General features: G+C 42.7%; 5 protein-coding genes across 5 annotated transcripts; 2 read left to right on the plus strand and 3 right to left on the minus strand.

The window, feature by feature from the left end:
* Positions 1–3,390: 3,390 nt before the first annotated feature.
* On the minus strand, positions 3,391–5,096 carry LOC115661413 (leafy/floricaula homolog FL1). Its single transcript, XM_030583693.2, has 3 exons — positions 4,501–5,096; positions 4,092–4,438; positions 3,391–3,985 (listed from the first exon to the last, which is right to left on the minus strand). The coding sequence occupies exons 1-3, from the start codon at positions 4,829–4,831 to the stop codon at positions 3,596–3,598; spliced, it is 1,068 nt and encodes a 355-aa protein (XP_030439553.1). The 5' UTR covers positions 4,832–5,096; the 3' UTR covers positions 3,391–3,595.
* A 3,128-nt stretch (positions 5,097–8,224) lies between these two features.
* LOC115661412 (probable beta-1,4-xylosyltransferase IRX10L) lies at positions 8,225–11,018 on the plus strand. The gene is made up of 4 exons (XM_030583692.2): positions 8,225–8,530; positions 9,251–9,639; positions 9,733–9,974; positions 10,340–11,018. Exons 1-4 carry the CDS (start codon positions 8,413–8,415, stop codon positions 10,851–10,853), a joined length of 1,263 nt encoding a protein of 420 aa, XP_030439552.2. The 5' UTR covers positions 8,225–8,412; the 3' UTR covers positions 10,854–11,018.
* Positions 11,019–11,582: 564 nt separating this feature from the next.
* On the plus strand, positions 11,583–13,130 carry LOC115661415 (uncharacterized). The gene is made up of 4 exons (XM_030583695.2): positions 11,583–11,957; positions 12,046–12,104; positions 12,702–12,819; positions 12,927–13,130. Exons 1-4 carry the CDS (start codon positions 11,743–11,745, stop codon positions 13,003–13,005), a joined length of 471 nt encoding a protein of 156 aa, XP_030439555.1. The 5' UTR covers positions 11,583–11,742; the 3' UTR covers positions 13,006–13,130.
* A 103-nt stretch (positions 13,131–13,233) lies between these two features.
* LOC115661414 (chromophore lyase CRL, chloroplastic) lies at positions 13,234–16,941 on the minus strand. The gene is made up of 9 exons (XM_030583694.2): positions 16,621–16,941; positions 16,450–16,499; positions 16,289–16,349; positions 16,147–16,182; positions 15,995–16,045; positions 15,812–15,904; positions 14,311–14,415; positions 14,073–14,165; positions 13,234–13,961 (listed from the first exon to the last, which is right to left on the minus strand). Exons 1-9 carry the CDS (start codon positions 16,783–16,785, stop codon positions 13,824–13,826), a joined length of 792 nt encoding a protein of 263 aa, XP_030439554.2. The 5' UTR covers positions 16,786–16,941; the 3' UTR covers positions 13,234–13,823.
* Positions 16,942–17,469: 528 nt separating this feature from the next.
* Positions 17,470–20,104, minus strand: LOC115661421 (uncharacterized). Its single transcript, XM_030583699.2, has 4 exons — positions 19,968–20,104; positions 19,424–19,682; positions 18,971–19,165; positions 17,470–18,369 (listed from the first exon to the last, which is right to left on the minus strand). The coding sequence occupies exons 1-4, from the start codon at positions 20,060–20,062 to the stop codon at positions 17,974–17,976; spliced, it is 945 nt and encodes a 314-aa protein (XP_030439559.2). The 5' UTR covers positions 20,063–20,104; the 3' UTR covers positions 17,470–17,973.
* Positions 20,105–20,585: the final 481 nt, after the last annotated feature.

A 20,585-nucleotide genomic window follows, 5' to 3' on the forward strand; every position in this document is an offset into this window, starting at 1 on the left:
GTACATATAAGTCGCCGCTCCCGCAGCATAGAGGAGCTAAGTCCACATATCGTTTTGGCTGAGCTGAGCAATAAGGCGAGCACCGATCCAGGTAGACCCTGGAACCAGACTAGATCGGGGCACTCTGCGGTCCAATTTATTTTGGTTCCCGCAAGAAACGGTCCGGTCCTCAGTTTCAAAAACTGGAAACCGACTTTGTGCAGTTTAGTTCCAGGGTCAGAGAATTGAATCGGACCGAACTCATTTTAGCTGTATTTGTTTTTTATTTTGTTTTCAATTGATTAGAATTTGGAGTAATCTTTTATGGATGAATGAGAAATGAAATTCTATAATTCATGTTTTATGTTACGCGCTTTGAACTTTTTATTTGTTTATTTTATTTTACGTGTTCATCTTTCGAGGGTGGTTGCTTTTGACAAGTTGAGATTTCTACTGTTGCTTTAGCTTTTGTTTTGCTTAACTAAGGGATGAGTTGGATAAATCCATGTTGCTTTAGATTTCTATTGGCTTTTACCGATGTTTTACTTCTCGCCATTTTGTTGCTAAGTATTGCGGTTCTAAATATTGTGTGGCGATGGATATGTATTTTGAAAGAGTAAGTTTGTCATTTCAATGAATATAAAAGAATGGAAAGAAGAAGAAGAAGAAGAAAGAATTGGCTGGTTAGCTGGACCAATCTTGGAACCGGGCTAGACCTGCAAGGTCGGTCCAAGGTCTATTTTAGGTTCAAAATCTAAGAACCGACCCTGTGTGGGTAGGTTTCAAGTTCCATGGTTGAACCGGCCCAACCTCGAAACCTCTCGCCCCTAATAGTGGGGATCTCGATTAAGTCGATGATATCTCAAAAACTATTACTTTGAATCAATAAAATCTTCTATACATTTCATTTAATATTTAAATGATAATCCAGACATTCGAGCCAAAAGAAAAAAGAAAGAATGATATGACAAAATTATATTTTGAAAAGACATGAAAAAAGTATATGTGAAGTTGTGTATCAACATTTACATTTCATGAAAGTTTTCTTGTGTTCTAGTATTTAAAAAGGCCAAATTGAGCGAGTCACAAGATTATGATCAAGCAAAAAGTGAAAAAGTAAAGTTAGCTCTTGAATTGGCCTGTTGGTTAGATAATAAAAGTACACAGTGTGGATAAGATGCATGGTTTCTCGAATCACCTAATGCAAATAATTTCATATTTGAGCCAACCGCTTCAATTTAGATTCCGTGGCATCCTCCCGGATCAATGAGATTAATAATTTTCATTAAATCGAAGGTTACCTTTCTTATCATTTAAGAAAAAACTACTTGAGCAGTAATCTTCCCTAATTTGTATCCATCTAATTAGGATTGTGCTTGCATGATGGCACCGTTACATTTGATAAGTAACGCTGCAATTTGAGCCATCTATTTTATCTCGTCTACTATGGGCAACCGGCGTAGAAAATCATGGTTTTCCATTGTGTAATATTTAAAGAAACAAATTTAATGACATTATTCAAGAAAAAGGAAATCCATGAGGTAATTGACTGCAAATTTTAAATGGTGGAATATTGTTCCGAAATAAAATAATTGATATTTAAGAATTCATAAATGAAGATTACTAAATACCCTATGCGCACATATCAACTTTTTAGAAAATGTCTCATTATACTTTTTCTTTCGTCGGTCGATTTTTGTTGACATGTATAGCAAAATTGTTGACACGAACACCGGAATATACATGTCGTGTTTAATTCGCTCAAATATATTATATGATGCCAAATAGGCGCCACATTAAAAAAAATGATAACCAAAATTAAGAGATAGAGAGAGGGGTTCCACGTAGGCTCGCAGCTACCATAGCGCAGGCTCAAGCTCAAATTTCAGGCAACCATAAATGTTCAAGCTCAAGTTTGGGGACTCCATAGCCACTCGAGCTCGTAGCCATGGCCGTTTGTATAAGCTCGTAGCGGCCATGAGCTCGAGTTGCGAAGCTCGCAGCGATCATGTCCTATAGATCTTTTCGAGACACGAAGCTCAAGACCATGGTTACTCGATTTGAGCTCTTGATCATGATCACTATATTGGTGATTGTATGAATTGTTAGGAATCGTAAATTTTGTATTGTTTTATGTATTTTATTGATTTTCTTCAAGTTAATCACTTTATTTATTTTATTTTATCATATAAGGAATCTCACTGTCATCCCATTAAGGAATATTTTCCTTCCAAATTTTCGATGGAAACCAGCTAAACAATTTAACCGGTTTCCTTGGGAAATTGAAAGGCAGGGAAGGCACCGTCTTTTTTTAAGAGGGACGGTGCCGTTAGCCAAGCATTTCTCAATTATATACTAATGATACTTTTCTTGTCATTCATTTTATATTAAGAAGAAATCTACTCAAGAGTCGAGACTTCAAAAACTACCCAACCTTAGCGATGCAGTTACATTAAGTTAGCTCCTAAAATTGACTTAGGGGATTAAAAGAATGACAATATGTATGTGGGTGAGGTGCACACTGCAGGGTCTATTTCTCGAATTACTGACTACAGCTGATTTCATATTTGACCCACCTGCTTGAGTTTAGTTTCGATCGCATCTTAGTAGATTTCATGAAATCGCAGTTTACCAAACTAAGATAGGCTTCTTTGTCACTTAAGAATAAAGAACTTAATGTAAAGTCGTAATATTGCCTGTTTCCGTCCATCTCATTTAAATTTATAGTACTAATCTAAGCATCTCCTAAGGATTGTGCGTTCATAGCATACACTGAGCCGCTTTGTATATAAAACATGCTCCAACGCCATGCTCTTTTTCGAAATTTTGTTCGACCCTCGATCGACTTGCATTTTTGGTGAACCAGAGTAGCAAGGAGGAGCGACCGGCATCACAGATGGAACGATTCGATTTAAAGCATAGCTAATATAACACCCATTCGACTGAGGTCATGATCACAGCACAACAAGAAGCAAGTTGCATTGCAAGCCGAAGTTATTGACATATTTGCAGCCGTGATCAAAGAGGTTCCGATTCACACGAGAGTAAGCCTTAATTGACTTGAAAAACCGCCTCGGTGGTACCCTCGACTTGTATGTTTGGGGACGCTCGGACAAACTAAAGAACCATAATACATAATTTATGAGTGAACGATTGGTCATCGAACGAGTTAATGTCAAGAGTTATTAATTTTGAATACAATAATGACCTATCATACAATCAATAAGTTGTGATGCTGATGATTTGTCGAAGTGCAACATTCTCTTTTCTTTCGCATTAAAGTGACCGCAAGTGCCAATTCGCCACATCTCGACGACCTAGCATATGTAGTTATGACAAAATCTAGCTATCCAAATGCTTGGAGAAGATTATATCCATTTGCATGATTTTTCATCACTTTCATGTGAGAAGAGAAGCGAAATGGAACGACTGGATTTAGGAACAGAAACTCAGTGAAGAGAACATGATAGTCAGCTCAGCTCAGCTACACGGTGAAATTCAATTAATAGACTCTCATTGCAGTAGAAATAGACCACAGCACAGTACTCTCATCTCCCTCGTGATCATGCGCTGACATAATACTAAAACACGAGAGACAATGAGGAATAGGCACGAACTAGTAAGGGAGGTCAAGATGGTGAGCGTTAGGGGCAGAGGTGGAGGTGGAAGCAGAGGAAGCCGCAGAGGCGGAGGAGTGGCGGTGAGCATGGCAGAGCTGGCGGAGCTTGGTGGGGACGTACCAAATGCAGAGGCGGGGGTGGGCATTGAATATGGCGTCGATGTCCCAGCCGGCCCTGCGGCCGGCGATGGTGACCAGGGGGTGGTAGCAGGCTTGCCTCCAGGCGCCGACGTTCTCCCCGCGCTCCTTGAAGCTCTTGCGGAGGGCGTTGGAGGCGTGCTCGTCCAGGCAGTGCAGGGCGTAGCAGTGGACGTAGTGCCTCATCTTCGGCTTGTTTATATAGCTTGCTCCCGCCTTCTTCGCGTACCTGAACACCTGGTTCGTCACCTGCATTGTCTTCTTGTTTGAATAATGCATGCTTGGGTACGTTCGAAAGAGTTTGATTGTATTGAAAGACTTCAATAGAGTATAAAACAAGAGAGAAATGGAGGACCTTGGTGGGGCATTTTTCGCCCCGCTCCTTGGCCAGGGATTGGACTTGGAGGAGGAAGTCGCGGCACTGGTCGTAGAGATGAAAGAGGTAGTCCAGGCCGTTCTTCTTCCCACGCGCCACCTCCCCGGGCTCCGTCACTATAAAGGGGTGCTCCCTCTGCCTCCTTATCTCCTCCTCTTCCTCCTCCTCTTCCGTGGCCGCTCCTTCCCTCGCGGCTATGCGGTGACGATGACGGTGCTTCTTCCTCTGTTGTTGCACGCCCCACGTCGTCCCTGCCGTGTCCGCGCTTCCCGCCCCGCCCACCTGATCCTTCTCTGCGTGCTGCACCACTTGTTCCTCCGACAGCCCTGCGTGGGAATAATCATAATGACCCATAACGTCAAAAAATAAAAGAGGCCAAGTTAGGTACCTTGGTGGGAGAGAGCATCGAGGAGGGCATGATCGGTGGAGTGGAGGTGGTGGCGGCGGTCGTCGGCTTCGAGGAGGCGCCTGCGCTCGGCGCGGATGGCGGCTTTGATGCCGTATCGCTCGCCGACGAGGAGGTCCCAGCGGAAGATGTGGGAGAGGGAGTTCATCATGTCGTCGAGCTCCTCCTCCTTCATGTCGAGAAGGGTGTTGGCCGTAAAACCCATTTCCGCTATCCTGGAGGCCGTGAGGTACCGTATCCCATACGCCTCGAACAGCTCCTCCAGTCCCCCCATGGTTCGCAACCCCACAACCGCAAATGCTTCTGGATCCATTCTCGCGCTTCAAGCAGTGCAGTGTCTTGTGTGCGCGACTGTTGCTTGCTTCCTTCTTTATAAAACAAATGGGCCCGTCTGTTTAGTATATATACACTGTATCTACGTAGTGGGGGGAGGGATGGCGTTGCATGGGATGGGACAGTAACTACAAGTTGAAGTTGCTGGTCGAGAACGAACCAGACGAGGAGACGGGGGTGTAGTCCAGTTAGCACTAGAGGGGGGAACCTTGCGTTTGGGTCGTCATCGGGATTTGGTCACTGACAATCACTGTGTTTTGACTGTTGCTGAACTGGGGAATCGAGTGGTCTTGTCACCAGTTTTGTTTCGTAGTTTGTGTTGTGGGTTGTCAGGGAGAGAGAGAGAGCAGACTCTGAAGGAATGTCCTCTTCTTATCTTTGTACTCTGCCCGGTGTTCCGCTTTCCCCCTCTTCTTTACCATCAATATTCGATCTCCTCAAGCACCCACTGTACAATAGGGATTCACCTTGTACATTTAGCTGACTGCGTGACAGATATGGATACCAACAAAGCATATAGTCAATCGATTTCGTTTAAATTTCGCGGCTATGGAGCTAGGGTTTATGTAATGCCACGATGGAAAGCTTCCGATTATGATGCAAATAAAAGCGTTCGAAATATAAAATAAATCAGAAATCACATTTACTCGATTCGATTGGAGGGACATATATTCACGAAAAGAGTAGTACAAAATTCTACTATATATTAAGTAATACAAGAGAGATTACAACTATATTTGAGTAACTACAACACTTTTAGTATTTTCCAACTCCCAATTATACCTCACAACTAACATAGTTTTTAGTTCTCGCAATTCCATGCGAAACAATCTCTTAATCTCATGAAATAATTACACAAAATCTTAACACAAGATTTTCACGGATTCAAACACTCGAAATGTAATTCACGAGCACAAGCTCCTCTTGGATCCAAAATAGGAAAACTCTTTTTAAGAAACTTACTCCAAGATGTAAACCTATTCATATTAAGAAACCTACTTGAATTAATAAAGCTTCCTCTTTTAGGCTAAAACTCAAGATATATTTTTATAATCTTCACTTTGACCTCATATTTGGACCAAGACACAATTGCTAAGCTGAAAATTCGAACCTCATTGCTAGTCTCCCAGAGCCCCTCGTGGGCTTAATTGGCATAAACATCATTCAAGTTCGAGTCTTGCTTGAATTTCTCCATAATCGTGAACCTAATTAGAACATCAACTCTACTTGTACTTTTAAGTGCTTCAAAAGGATTTTTCGACACAACCTCCTCAACCACAGATACTCATCAACTACAGATAAAACAAAATCATCATTGCATCCGTATCTATCAGGTGATCGAACATTCATCTTGTCAAATTCAACAGATACGACAATTCTCTAAAGTGCGATATTTGAACAAAAACAAGTAGACCATGCATTCTCTGAAGTGCAATGATGCATTGAGAGCCAACCTCCCCTCAATGTCTCCTTCATCCTTTAAGAATAGAAAGAGAGAGTGATTATTGTTTTGTTTGTTACTGGTTTGAATTATTTCTTTTTGCTGTTTTTAAGACGGTATTCTGATACTTCGACTGTGTTTGTTTTTAGAGTTGGAATGGTGATGTTAATCTTGTGGTTATTTGTAAATTTATATCTTTTTTATTATGACAAAAAGGAGGAGAAAAAAGTGTTTAATATGCATATGAGAATTACAAGTTAAGCATTACAGTTACAAGACAGAGCATGCTGATAAATGCAACAGAGCTAATATAAATAATGAAACAGGGGGAGCATGATCTTCTACTCGCTTCTCTATTCGCTCTTGTCTACTCTCATAATATTTTTTTACTCTGCTTCTCTATTGGCTTCTGTCTACTCTTATAGTTGGATTTAAGCTCTTCCTTAACGAAAAAAGGGGAGCATGATCTTCTACTCGCTTCTATCTACTCTCATAATATTATTTTTTTACTTAATATACACCTTAGCCCCATATAGAAACATATACTCAATTATAATCATATACCGTTTCTATCATCTCTAGCATTACTTGTCTATATCAATATTTTTTAGAGAGTATGTCAATTGCTTATTGATACTTAAATCGTCATTATTCTGGATATCCAAAGCAATTGACAAATCTCAAATCTTTTACATGTAGCACATCTGTTAGGAAAATCTCTTATGTCGTTTTGACAATAACAAAGATAATCAAAAGATGGTACTGTGTGTATTCGTTGAGATTACCAAGTGATATATACACAAGCCATATTGCATATGCTATCCTGATATCAGGTGTGATCGTAAAATGTTGAATGTTTTGTCACAATCGATAACGCTTTGCCGATATCTGAGCTGAACAAGGTATTAGACATCGAGATGTCTACAAGTTAGAAGGTTCTCTACAAAGGTGAACAAGTTGGAAGGACATTGATTGAGAGAGAACAAGCCGGGATCAATGGGGACGTTCGTCATGGCTTGGAAGGACCAAGATAAGGTGAATAGTTAGATGGATTTGGGTGACGGTGAACAATAAAATAAATAAAATAAAGAAATAAATTAGACATCAGATTTACGTGATTCGATCGGTGTGACCAACATCTACAAGGAGAGCATTACAAAATTTCACTATGGATCAAGTGATATAACGAAAATTACAACCACACTTGAGTGACGCAAATGATTCACAGTATTTCCCAACTTTCGATTACACTCAATAACTCACAAATTGTTTAACCCTCACAATTTATTGTGAAAACAATCTTTTAATTTCGCAAGGGAATTATACAAAATCTTAACACAAGATTTTCACGGCTTCACACAGTCGGGATGTTATTAACGAACACAAGCTCCTCTTGAATGCTCTTCGTGAAGAACGCCCACTTCTTATATAGAAGAGAGTTGGATAAAAAATAGGAAATCTCTTTTTAGAAAACTTACTCCAACTAAGAAAACCCATTCAAAATAGGAAACTTGCTTGAATTTTTTGTCGAAACCTTTTCTTCCCTCTGGTTGGCGTATTCATATTTTTGTGCGTAGGATTTGCACGAAAACACCCGGAAAGGTCGATGATTGGGTGGGGTAAGCTCGCACAGCTTCACGTATCGTTGCACGACGTATCGAGCTTAATTGTAGTTTAGAAATAGAGAGCGTGCAAATAATTGGGGGTTGGCTACCAACCAACCATGCTTGGCTAATAAGGTCGTATGATATGATCAATGATGAACAAACGCATAATATTATATGACAAGAGAGACAACTTGTCGGCCCACATCATCCCGACAATGAATCCGAGGCCCATAGGAACAGTTGGGAGAGCCCGGCCCATCTCATGAATTCTGACCAGACAGCCGAGAGCTGGGTGCAGTCAACACCACCATTACAATACCTGCTCCACCACCTCCCCCCGCTTCTAACTTCTTTTTTGGCTCCTTTTGTATTTTCGAGAGAGACGACCGACTTCCCCAACCATCCTCCTCCTCTTCCTCGGATGTTGATCCGGTGTTCTAGTCGGCGATCCTAGCCAAGAAACATCCACATCCGGGTCGGGTATTCTTCTTCTTGTTCCCCGTTTGCTAACCCATGAGGATGTGGGCGTTCTTCTTCTTCCTCGGGCTCCTCTGCACCCATCTCTCGCCGTTGTCCGCCCGGATCGGGGCTTCAGATTCGGGTCGCACCCAACCCACCGAGCGCATCTCTGGTGCGATTTCTCTCCCCGCTGTTTCGCTTTCTCTGTGGCATAACTAGTGTCTATTGGTCGCTCCCTTGCTGGATTGATCTTGACGATATCCAATTGAATTGTGTGGGAGGACATGGGCTCCCCTGGCACGCTATTGTTGCTTGTCGTTGTTTGGGATGACCTTTGCTAGAAAGACGGCGCTGGGCTTACTTAGATTTGCATTTTGCTCGGCAATGACCCAGCTTAGCTATGAGACAGTTCAAAGCCTGTAGATTTATCTCGAGCCTTGAATCACCTAAATTCAATGGGGGAAATCTCTTTTTATTCTTTCTTTATCTTTTAATATAATGCGGAGTACTTAGGAATAAATTTGAGTATTCGTGCTTCCACAATCTGGTGCTTAGTCTAAGAATCCAAGTACCCGGTTGACCGAAATCTACATTTATCGTTTACCTGTACATATGCTTTCATAGACTGCGCACATGGCCCAAATTCTATCGTCCACCTCTTGTACCTAGATTGATATGCCATTTAAATCCAATGAGTCAGTCTTAACTTTCATTCGCCTAGACTATTCAGTTGGAAAATGAGCTATTCGTTCATATAAAATTGCTCAATTTCAATGGGCGGTAGAAATTTTTCGCCTCTCCTGGAAGATATCAGTAGATAGTTACACAAATTTCCATTGATACGATGCTGAAAGCTTACAACCTTTTGTGTGCTTTGGTGGATGTGATGCAGGCAGTGCTGGTGATGTTCTGGAAGATGACCCGGTGGGAAGGTTGAAAGTATTCGTTTATGAACTCCCTAGCAAGTACAACAAGAAAATTCTTCAGAAGGATCCCAGATGCCTGAATCACATGTTCGCTGCTGAAATCTACATGCATCGCTTTCTCTTATCTAGCCCCGTTCGAACCCTGAATCCTGAAGAAGCTGATTGGTTCTACACTCCTGTTTACACCACTTGTGACTTGACCCCGAATGGTCTCCCTCTGCCTTTTAAGTCTCCCAGGATGATGAGAAGTGCTATACAACTCATCTCCTCAAATTGGCCTTACTGGAATCGTACTGAAGGAGCTGATCACTTCTTTTTAGTACCACATGATTTTGGAGCATGCTTTCATTATCAAGTAAGAGAATTGCCCTTTTGGTTATCCTAGAAAAACTTTTGCACATGTTTGAAAAAAGTTAATAAAGAATCCTACTCGATAACGTTGCTGCAGGAGGAGAAGGCTATTGAAAGAGGAATTTTGCGCCTGCTCCAACGTGCTACCTTGGTTCAGACTTTTGGTCAAAGATATCATGTTTGCTTGAAAGATGGCTCGATCACAATTCCCCCGTATGCTCCTCCACAGAAAATGCAAGCCCACTTGATTCCTGAGAAGACTCCTAGATCCATTTTTGTGTACTTCAGAGGTCTGTTTTATGATGTTGGAAATGATCCTGAAGGTGGTTATTATGCAAGGTAATGCCATTTCCATTTGGTAATGCGAGGGTGGACATTGCATGCTACTGCTATTGTATCACTTTGCAACCTATGTCCTTGCTTTTGGGAAGCCTGTCAAATTAAGAGATAAATGCTGATGACCAACTGAATCTGTTGAGATATGTAATGCCATCGTGTGGAACTGGAACTAGTTGGACTAAATGTTATACTGGCTTCTCACTCAAACCCATATATCAGAGTCAAAGACGAGAAGGGAGAACGGTGACAGTGTCGACTTTCTAAGTTAGTTGTCTGCTTGTTATGTTCTAATGCCTCTTTTGTTATTGTGAAGTACATCCTGCATACAAGACGCTTGAAATCAATGTCTTTACCATCAATTTCAGAGGTGCAAGAGCGGCGGTCTGGGAGAACTTTAAGGACAATCCCCTGTTCGACATCTCAACAGAGCACCCTTCAACTTATTACGAGGATATGCAAAGGGCTGTCTTCTGCTTATGTCCACTTGGGTGGGCCCCTTGGAGTCCAAGATTGGTCGAAGCCGTGATATTTGGATGCATTCCAGTTATTATAGCGGACGACATAGTATTACCCTTTGCTGATGCAATCCCGTGGGAAGAAATTGGCGTGTTTGTTGATGAGAAGGACGTGCCTAACTTGGATACCATTCTGACCTCAATTCCTCCAGAAGTAATATTGAGAAAGCAGAGGTTGCTCGCAAATCCTTCGATGAAGCAGGCTATGTTATTTCCACAACCGGCTCAACCAGGGGATGCTTTCCATCAGGTTCTGAATGGTCTTGCACGCAAGTTACCACACGGGAAGTCAGTTTACCTGAAGCGAGGGGAAAAGATTTTGAATTGGACTGCAGGCCCTGTAGGTGACTTGAAACCGTGGTAGCATCACATAGAGCTCAAAACATCACCGAGTTGTCCAGTACTTTGTGTGTCAGCATTGGATCGAAATTGCTGATGATTAGATCGAAGTGTAAAAAGTTGTGATTTTACTAACATGTATCTGAATATAATTTTTATCTCTACAATTTCCAATACCTGGATTATGTCATCCTCAAATGAGTTGATGGTGGCTGTGTTGATGAGTTGTTGATCTAGGAGTGGGTTGTGTTGATTTGCTGATTCATGGATGCTTGCAGCCCGCGATCACTCGAGCCAATTTCGTTGATCGGATGATAGTGAAGTTCAAGGGACTATCTCAACCCAATTGTGACTAGTGTGATTCGTAATTTTATCGGCAGGATTTTGATTCTCATCTAGGGTCTGATTGAACAACCAATGCCTGGGGGAATAGTCGCGGGAGGGTCCGCGCAGCCTGAGTGCGCAAATGCTACTAGTGATTCCGTCCCTGTCTATGGGGAATACATAGGCCTGGATGATTAGTGATATGTTAGATAAATTCGAAAACAGATTAGTCTGGTGAGGTGTTTTAAGGATATTAAGAATGGAATGGGCTTTCCTTTCCAACATTGGAAGAGGAAAAGAAAAGTCATGTATAGACTTACAAGTACGGAAGTGCATGATGGGATTGGGTACTGTCTGTTTTCTTACAAGGTGCAAAGTTATGTATTGGGTATGGATAAACCCCGCTTCCGAAGCGATCCAACGGACAAGGAGAGTTGTAAGTGGCAAAATGAAGGCGGCAGCGATGACATGAGATTCACACGTTCTGCGACACGCTATTGCCTTTATCACCTCCTCCTCATCATCACCGCCGTCTCTTTCTGTCTCTCGCCTTCTTTGCTTCTCCTCCCACACCCAGAAGAGAGAGAGAGATGGCGCAGTGGCTGCCGGTGACGACACCGTTGGCCCCGACAACTGGGATGAAATCGTCCTTCTTGTCCCCGCAGTCCCTGGGGCTTTTGAGCGCCAAGGCGAAGGTGGCTTCGTCTGCTGCTTCGTCTTCTTTGACCTCCTCCTCCCCAATACCAAGGCCCTCCATCTCCATGCGTCTTGCCTCCAAGCAAGCCTACATCTGTCGTGATTGCGGGTACCCTTTCTTTCTCTCCCTCGTCCATCCCCTTCCCTCTGATAACTGGGGTGCTCTGGTCATTCCCCTGATGATTATTTGGGTGCAGCTACATTTACGGCGACCGCACTCCCTTCGACAAGTTACCCGACAACTACTTCTGCCCTGGTAATGAAATTCTCACTGTACCCAAATTATCAGTATAGTTTTGTTTCTTCTTGTCCATAAAACTTGGGAGCATTACAACTTCAATTCGATCTGCACCCACATTTCCGAATGTTAAACCGTTAAGACACTTTGTTTTGTTGAAATGAAACTTGGCGACACACGTCATATTTCTGGTCGTAAATGTTGGACTTTTACGATGTTATCAATGATAGTCCGGGGGATTCGTAGCTCCCTATTTAGTTGAAGAACTGGGTTAGTTGCAAAAACTACAATTACAGGGATTATACTTCGATCAGTCCCACGTTAACAATTGACCTTAAAGATTCAAAAAATTTCTGTTGTCTCCATTTGCTCCAATTGGTTACTTTCCAATAGTACAAAAAATGTGAGGTATTCTTATTTCATTTGACATATGTATGTGACATGAATTTGATACATCCATGGGTGGATCCTTGAAAAACTCGCATCTCCCTTTATTTCATTTCAAAGATGAGTGGGAGCAGCGGAGACATCTAAGGAGAGTGTTAACTGTGTAGTGGAATATCTTCTTGTTCCTTTTATTTAAGTGGATATTTCTTCTCCAAATTTGGTCTGCAGTTTGTGGTGCTCCCAAACGGAGATTTAGGGCATACGAGCCTGCCGTGGCCAAGAATGCTAATGCCACGGATGTTCGCAAGGCAAGGAAAGCTCAAATCCAGAGGGACGAAGCTATTGGGTGAACACCCCCCCTCCCCTTTCTTTCTTTCTTCCTCTTTCTTTCCCTTCCTTTAGCCTTGTACCTCCTCCCTCTTCTCAATCTTTTTTTCCATCTGGCTCGTGCAGGCGATTTTTGCCCATTGGTGTGGCAGTTGGAGCTATTGCCCTTGCTGCTCTGTATTTCTATCTCAACAGTTTATTCTAGTCTACCCTGCGCTTCTATTTCATCTGCACAATATTTGTTGAGAATGCATCATCATTACATAACTTCTTAGGTTTTCATTACCTGTAAGAACATATTGCTGCAATAGTACGCATTGTCTTGGATTCCATCTCTAATCAAACTGGTTTATATAGACAGACTCGATCGTCAGGAGTGAACATTCAAGGACTGAAGAACGGGATGTTTGTGATAAGTCCCACATCACCTGTGTTGGACATTAAAATGATTCAACATTTCATTCCATGCATCTTAAGTTCATTGCTTACAAATCTAAGCACGTTTAGTGGCTTCAAATTGGAAGCCATTTCTATTCTGATAAAAGGCACTACATTTATCTTAAGAAACTTAACATTCCTATGAGGTTGCAGCGTATCTGCTGCCAGCATCATTCTGATCTTTGGATGCACGCTACTTCGTCAAATAAACTGCTACAAGAATCATTCCGCCGCTTTGTATGTCTTTATCCTCCAGTCATTACCAACCCGCCAAGAGTGGCTCTCCTGCCTCAAGCATACTGCCCGAGTTCTTCGTTGACGCACATTGCATCGGTGCCTTGAGATCCATCTTCTCCTAGCGATAGAAATCAACTAAGCAAACTTGTAATTCTTTACCATAAGCATAACAATTGTAACTTGTCTATTTTGAATCCAACCAGGATGTACAACTGATATATTGAAGAGACTTCCAATTTTACAGGGCATGTGCCAAATAACTTCCGAGAGGACAGCTAGGAGGCGGCATGTGCAATATTTGCCTTTCAACTTAATACTATCTCAAACTACTACACAAGGACATTTAACTCATTCTCGCAAAACAAATGATCCTTCTATACTTTTCTCAATGGACTGTGGAAGAGGAAACTTCAGAGAGAACACATCACTGAAGCTTGAGGCCGGAGCAGGCTTAAACTCGTACGGACCATTCTTGGGTCCCCAAACCTGTAACAAACATGATTTTGTAGCATTACATGTCGCCGTATATAGCAACCTCGCTTCATCTTTTATTGTCAAATCAAGTTGTGGAGATACGTGTAGGCTGAAAGAACTAACCTGCTGTCCATCCTCATCGTATCCCCTTTCCCAAAATTGTAATTCCTGGTTCTTCGAAATTGCAAGGTCAGAAGTACAGTAGGCTGCCCCATTCTGCCAGAAGAGGCAAGAACCATCACATGATATTATAGGTCAGAGTTTAGAATAAGAAACAACAGAATAGAAAAACGCATTACTGTGTTGAGAGACATCCTACAGTTAAGGGAATAAATGGAATGTATGTTGTGCAAAGACATACCCACGAATTAGGGAACCCGCCAGGTGGAGTTGAACCTTCATATAAGCAACGCTTTCCACGATCACAACGCTTGAGATGTATTGTGGTCAAGTGCTCTGCAACATCCTGTGGATAGTATAAGAAAGTCGATCACGAAACATCGCTTGTTAGATAACAACTATTTCAGCATAAACACGATGCCTACAAGGGACTCTTCCTGCCAAACGTGGCATCTTCGCAAAATTGTCAGCTGCTGATAATAAGTTGAAGGAACAATAGCATCCTGAATATCAAATGTCGGTGGAGAAGCATTGACTAGAATCAACAATCCAATCTACTTTTCCCTTTAAAATTCTATCTCACACAATCAGCCAGTCCCACAGAATAGGAATCATTGTGATTTATAGAAAAGCACACCTCTAAACCCGAAATGAGTAGCAGAATGGGCCGAACTAGTAAAAAACTGATAGTATAGCACCATTTGGCAGTATATGAGAATCACTGGAACCACAAGAGACCCAGTATGCTCAGGGACCCCACAACCCTGAGCTTTTAGTAGACTTCCAAACCTCCATTGTATATGAGATAAGTCAGCAATTCAAACCTCACTATGTCTCCTTGTAAACATAAGGTACATGGAAGTGCATGGTTTGAGATCACAGCCAGGTTTGAGAAAATGAGTGCCATTTAACTGAAGAAAGAAGAACTGGATCAGGGAAGATGAGAATAGACGTGGTTCCTAACCAAGTTTAATGTAGAGAAAGCAGCTCTGTAAAAATATCAGGGTAGAGTTTAACGAAGAATTGTTCATTCTCCTTCACTAGTTTGTAACTTCCAAATAATCCCATGGAGTCTGTGTTTCCATCTTGGTCCAAAAGACGTGAACTTCATGAATAGATCTGCTCATCATATAACAGATGACCTCAACTATAATATAGTAAGAAGTGTTGCTTTTCTCCACAGAGTCATTTGGTTAAAACTTGAGTTTGTTGGCTTCTTAGAAAAGCAAAGGAGATGAGGGCATGAAACGGATATCCAGAGGTGTGTCCGAGGTGTTAGCACATATTCGCCCAAATGAATGATAATAATAGGATCCCTAGATTACTAGCCAACTTGGTTCATCAATGCTGCTAGCATATGCGGAAGGATTCAGGGCCTCAACAGAATAGCCACAGCAAAAAATTAAATTCACGACTAACAGCATAGTAGACACTGGATGCAGAACATCAAAGTAATAAGAGTCACTCTGCCTATCGAGAATCGAGAGACAAAATACATGTACAGTCGGAAGAAGCGGTGGGTAACAGGGTGGCAACAAGACTACAAGAGCTACTGAGTTGAAAATTGGAACTTGGTTCTAATAACTCTATGTGCTCACCTCTGAAAGTTCAAAATATTTTGTGCAAGCAACAGATAAAATGAAATGATCACGCACTTCATGTCAGAGAAATGCATAGGGGAATCCAATTCTTCAATTTTACGAGTCTTTTGATAATTGCCAAAAGGCAACAGGAAGACTTACGCCGATAACTTCGTCGGGTTGCGGCCTCTGGTCCCTCGGACGATCACAGAAGTTCTTATACTCTTCCATGTCTCTGATGGCAAATGAACTAACCTGTCACAACTCACAGGTATGTTCGCGTGGAGATGATTGGTTTCGGGTCGAGTCAAGAAATAAGGTTAAGGAAGGAGAGAAGCAGAGTACCTCGACATCACATTTCAACTCCTTTGGACAGGGCTTCACCAACAGGAACCTCTGCGACCGGGCAGCTGTTAGACAGTTGATGAAGAGGCAAGAGGAATATCTGTATATCATCACAGGAAGAGAAACAGCGGGATGGCGAGGGTAAAGATTACCTGGCGAAAGGGCTTCTGAGGGGTTCTCCAGAACGCCTGAGGCAGAGACGAGGATCAAATACAGCACCCCACAAGTGAAGAATGCAATAAAACGGAATATATATTTGGAGGGTCGGGGGCGAAGAAGAAGAAGAAGAAGAACCTGTTCGAAATAGAGGACCCTCGAGCCGTCCACCATCTCAGCGGCGGGGCACGTTAGCAATCTGGGTGCAACAAAGAGAAGACGTGGATGACAAAGCCCGAAGAGAAAGGGGGAGGTGGTAAAAAGAAGACGAATTGGTAATCAAGATCAAATCGACAAACCTGATGTTGAAGTAGTTATCGGGATCTCTGGCGGCTTGCTCCTTGGAGAACTGGCGGTACACACACAGGGGACGAGAGTCAGACAGAGTGCCCGATTCATTCACTTCACTACTTCGCCCAAAAACAAAACAAAAAACAAGAAACAAAAGGGGGGGAGAAGAAAAGGGAGACCTTCTCGCCGGAGAGGGAGTGAGAGACGAAGCGGGCGTGGTCCCATCGGGTGGTGGACTTGGTGAGACGGCGAAGGAGGAGGGCGCCTCCCGCCACCAGCAACGCCTTGATGACCACTCCCCTGGCCGCCTTGCTCCACCCCTTCCCGTCCGTCTCCGAACCCATCTGCTTCTCCTCTTCTTATGCGATGCCGCTGCTGCTGCTGCTGCCGATGGACTTCACACTGCCTCTCCACCCCCTCATCTTTTTTTCCCTCTGTCTCAGTTTTTAACAAAAGAAGAAAAAAAAAGTTTTTGTGAGGCCTCTGTTATCCCTCCGCCTCCCTGTCCACATCCCCATTCAATATTCCATTTTGTGCAATTTTGGATCTTTACAAAATCCCCTTTTGTGTATATATTCCCCACACACACACACACACACACACACACACACACACACACATATGTATATTCATCTGAATGGTGTCTTTAATTTGCTTCTGTAACAAAATCTGTTCCGCCTTCACGAAATTTGCGTTGAATGCTAATGAACCCATTCCAGATATGAATATATATATAAGGTTTCATATTTGTAAACTGTTTCCATATTTCCACAAGACCTGATTAGTCCACTCGTGCCCCGCAGGACATGGTTTTACGCGATGTTGTGTAGTGTACCACACGGTTAATGTCTCGAGTTCTAAAATCTTGTTTTTGCCAGCTGTGACTCAAAGGATGCAGACGACAAACAACCTCTCTCAGAAATTTGGCGCACGTAGTTATATCTGTGACATAAAAAATAAAAATAAAAAACTCGACTTTGATTGAAATTGCGAAACCCCTTATGTGATATGTCCACAATAGGGTTCACTGGAGACGCAAATGCAATCCAAATAGCCTCGAACCGCACCAGTAAGTGGTTTCTTATGACGAGATTTACAAGTGAGAGAGCCGTATTTACTTCGTGTTGCAAGCATTAGGTCGAACGGCCCTTGTTTTTGGCGGGAGGAAATCTTATCTCGTCGACATTAGGAAAATCATTCAAAAGCAACTACCTATATTATAGGCCAGAAGACAAAACTTAAACCACAGTCGGCAAGTGAAGGGATAACCTACTCCCCATCTGATTCATATGTTGATTGAGCCCTGCCGATCATTTGAGGAGATGGCCTCCAAGCGTCACCCAAGCTAATGTTCAACAAACCTACCTCTGCCTTCACTGATATCCGAGTTTTTCGTGTTGCAACCAAAGTCACTCACCAAAGGAATATAGATGCAAGTGCTCTATCCTCTCTTCTTACAGCTTAGCATATCTGTGGTTCCGGTTCTGTTGGAGTACTTACTAAAAAACCTTCCCACATGAGGCTTCACAGCTTTAAAAGCTAACCTCACGTCTCTCCGCAAAGAATTTCCCAGTCACTGCCAGATCTGGGAGAAGGGCTAGCCACACTCCCGTGTCTGCCCCTTCCTCCACTGAAATGTTCCCAGCCCAACCGGTCATAGCAGTCTTCACCCAGCCTGGGCAATAACAGTTGACATGTATCTTTTCCCCTTCGGGCCGGTTGGACAGTATCTTTGCCATCAGTCTTGTGTAGGCATTAACTGCGAGTTTAGATACTGAGTAGTCCGTAAAAGTTTGTGGCCACCCGCCCGATGTCCACGTTCCATCATCTACTTGTTGTAGGAAAGTGGCAACTGTTCTATTGATGAGTTCCTCTGTAAGCATGTCCAAATCACCCAGCTTTCCTCTCAGATTCAAGTCCTCAATCCTCTGTCAAAAGTAAAAGATTAACCACACACTAAACAGATAATGTAAATATTCAAGGCAAGGAACAATAAATTTCAAGTGTTAAACAATTGCACATCGCTTGCTTAGGGTTTATAACGGCATCATATTCATATGATCTTCCTCTATCTAACAGTTTTAAGCGCTTGAGTTAAAGTTTCTAACATGTTATCAGGATCAACTGTCGATTTTCATGTTCCGTGTAATATTTCATGTCATTTTCTTGTCGTATATTTCATTCTTCGTTTTTAACTTCACGAGCATTTCCATGCACCGAGGGTCTCTAGCACTGAGAATGAGAAATTTAACTTCCTTTCAAATGTCGGTCGGATGATTGTATTTCCTGTATCATTTTGATTAGTAGTACCTCCAAGTGTCATTGAGGTGGAACTGCTACACGACAAGGACTAGGACAACTAAAGGTGGATGGACAAATACAGATTCAAAAAGGACAGGTTTTTATATGGATCAGAAGATTATCAGATAGTTAGAAAATGAAATCACAACATAAAGGTCATCCTGCCCGTCAAAGAAACATCTATCTATTTTCTTCCTATTTTGTCAGGAGGAGGAAGAGTCTGCTTACATTTCTTCTTCCATTCAGTCTTCCTAGCCGGGAGCTCACATTAACAATACGAGCGCCCGTGGCAGAAGGTCTCATCAAGGGGATCATGGCTTTTATCATGTTTTTGGTTCCGTAGTAATTGGTAGCCACAACCATATGAGCAGATTCAACGGAGTTGTCAGACCCAACATTGAAGTTGACACCTGCATTATTTACCTGCAGGAGCAACAATGCAGAGGAATCAGCTTCACTTCCGCAGGTGAAGTAGTGACCGGCTATGGTTATCCTAGTCTACCGTCCTTCCTGCAAGAGCAGAGAGCATCCATCTCTACTAATCCAGATCCATTCAAGGGCTATCCTATTAAAGATGTTCCGAACTTCACCGTGTGAAAGGAAATAACATAGCAGTATCCTTTTAGCTAAAGAAAAATTAGAAGCAACGTTTGGGACAAAAGGAGGAGGAAGAGATGCTACCAGGACATGGATGCCCTCGTAGGTTTGCCGTATCCAATCGACGAAGAGTTGAATGGAGGAAGGGTCCAAGACGTCGAGTTGATGAAAGGCGACGTCCAGACCGCCTTCCTGTAAGACCCTCGCGGCTTCACGGCCAACACAGTCGTCCCTCGACGTCAACACAACCGTCAGCCCATGCACCGCGAGCTGCCTCGCAATCTCGAACCCGATACCCCGGTTACTCCCGGTGACCACAGCAATCGTTTCTTTGGACCACCACCTGCATTTTTATTCCAGAATCCCGGGCCCAAATTTAACGATCGTAATCCTTTAATCTACATCCGTCGAGGAAGGGATGGCAATGGCATCCACGAAAGAAGGGGCATGCTGCTGCTGAATGCTCGCTTCAATTCATTGGGTATATACCAAAATTGAAGCGAACGAAAGGATCTCTAGACTCCCCGCCCGCCCCCACAAACAAAAAAAAGAAAACGAAAACGACAGCAGGAACCGCAATGAAGAAGAAGGAGAAGAAGAAGAAGGAGAAGAGGAGGAGGGGATATACCTTTGGTGATCGGAATAGGGGATGGTCCTGAGAAGAGAGATCTCCTGCAATCTTTTCTCTCTGCGCTCTCGCGCTCTTTCTTTGTTGCCTCCCATCCTCCTCCTCCTCCTCTGCCCTCTGCCCTCTGCCTCTGCGAGTTCCTTTCCCTTCTCCCACTTTTAATCCCTGTCACGGGGAGAGGAGCTACAATCCCATACGTCCAGGAACATGAGGCATCGCCTGGTCGCAGGTTGGAGCTGGTATGTAGGTCAACGGTGCCTGCCTCTGGATGACACGTATTCCCGCCCATCCCCCATCCCCAACTGTTGTTATTCATCTTTGTTTGGTGTTGGCCATTTTTCACTTGATTGGTCCTGCGTGATGATTATAAGTAATATTATGATACTTTCGATAGTCATTCCCGTAAATTTATTTCATATTTTATTATTTTGATATTTTGTACGGAATATTACCTTTCTCTCTCTTTTTCATTACAAATCTCAATTCGATATGACATAAATGATCGTTCCGCTATTATGACGCACTCCATATCTTCTAATAGCCACTACAGCCATAGTAACTCTAATGTCGTATCACCAAGAACTCGATATTTTGTGCTTGTACTAGAGCGAGCAAGCG

Source organism: Syzygium oleosum, unplaced genomic scaffold (assembly GCF_021117445.2).
Source record: "Syzygium oleosum isolate NSW1041296 unplaced genomic scaffold, Sole_v2.1 Sole_v2.09, whole genome shotgun sequence".
Classification (NCBI taxonomy): Eukaryota; Viridiplantae; Streptophyta; class Magnoliopsida; order Myrtales; family Myrtaceae; genus Syzygium; species Syzygium oleosum.

Bases quoted from the DNA above. Each gene is read 5' to 3' on its own strand.
- LOC115661421 (XM_030583699.2), bottom strand. From the start codon at position 20,062: ATGGGAGGCAACAAAGAAAGAGCGCGAGAGCGCAGAGAGAAAAGATTG. The intron at 19,166-19,423 runs GTAGCATCTCTT...TTGCTCCTGCAG, and splicing joins ACGAGGGCATCCATGTCCTG to GTAAATAATGCAGGTGTCAA. The intron at 18,370-18,970 runs GTAAGCAGACTC...TACTTTTGACAG, and splicing joins GACTGAATGGAAGAAGAAAT to AGGATTGAGGACTTGAATCT.
- LOC115661412 (XM_030583692.2), top strand. From the start codon at position 8,413: ATGAGGATGTGGGCGTTCTTCTTCTTCCTCGGGCTCCTCTGCACCCAT. The intron at 9,640-9,732 runs GTAAGAGAATTG...ACGTTGCTGCAG, and splicing joins GAGCATGCTTTCATTATCAA to GAGGAGAAGGCTATTGAAAG. The intron at 9,975-10,339 runs GTAATGCCATTT...CATCAATTTCAG, and splicing joins GAAGGTGGTTATTATGCAAG to AGGTGCAAGAGCGGCGGTCT.
- LOC115661415 (XM_030583695.2), top strand. From the start codon at position 11,743: ATGGCGCAGTGGCTGCCGGTGACGACACCGTTGGCCCCGACAACTGGG. The intron at 11,958-12,045 runs GTACCCTTTCTT...ATTTGGGTGCAG, and splicing joins TACATCTGTCGTGATTGCGG to CTACATTTACGGCGACCGCA. The intron at 12,105-12,701 runs GTAATGAAATTC...TTTGGTCTGCAG, and splicing joins CGACAACTACTTCTGCCCTG to TTTGTGGTGCTCCCAAACGG.
- LOC115661414 (XM_030583694.2), bottom strand. From the start codon at position 16,785: ATGGGTTCGGAGACGGACGGGAAGGGGTGGAGCAAGGCGGCCAGGGGA. The intron at 16,350-16,449 runs GTTTGTCGATTT...TGTTGCACCCAG, and splicing joins GATAACTACTTCAACATCAG to ATTGCTAACGTGCCCCGCCG. The intron at 15,905-15,994 runs GTACTCTGCTTC...GAGTTGTGACAG, and splicing joins AGTTGAAATGTGATGTCGAG to GTTAGTTCATTTGCCATCAG.
- LOC115661413 (XM_030583693.2), bottom strand. From the start codon at position 4,831: ATGGATCCAGAAGCATTTGCGGTTGTGGGGTTGCGAACCATGGGGGGA. The intron at 4,439-4,500 runs GTACCTAACTTG...ATTCCCACGCAG, and splicing joins CGATGCTCTCTCCCACCAAG to GGCTGTCGGAGGAACAAGTG. The intron at 3,986-4,091 runs GTCCTCCATTTC...AAGACAATGCAG, and splicing joins GCGAAAAATGCCCCACCAAG to GTGACGAACCAGGTGTTCAG.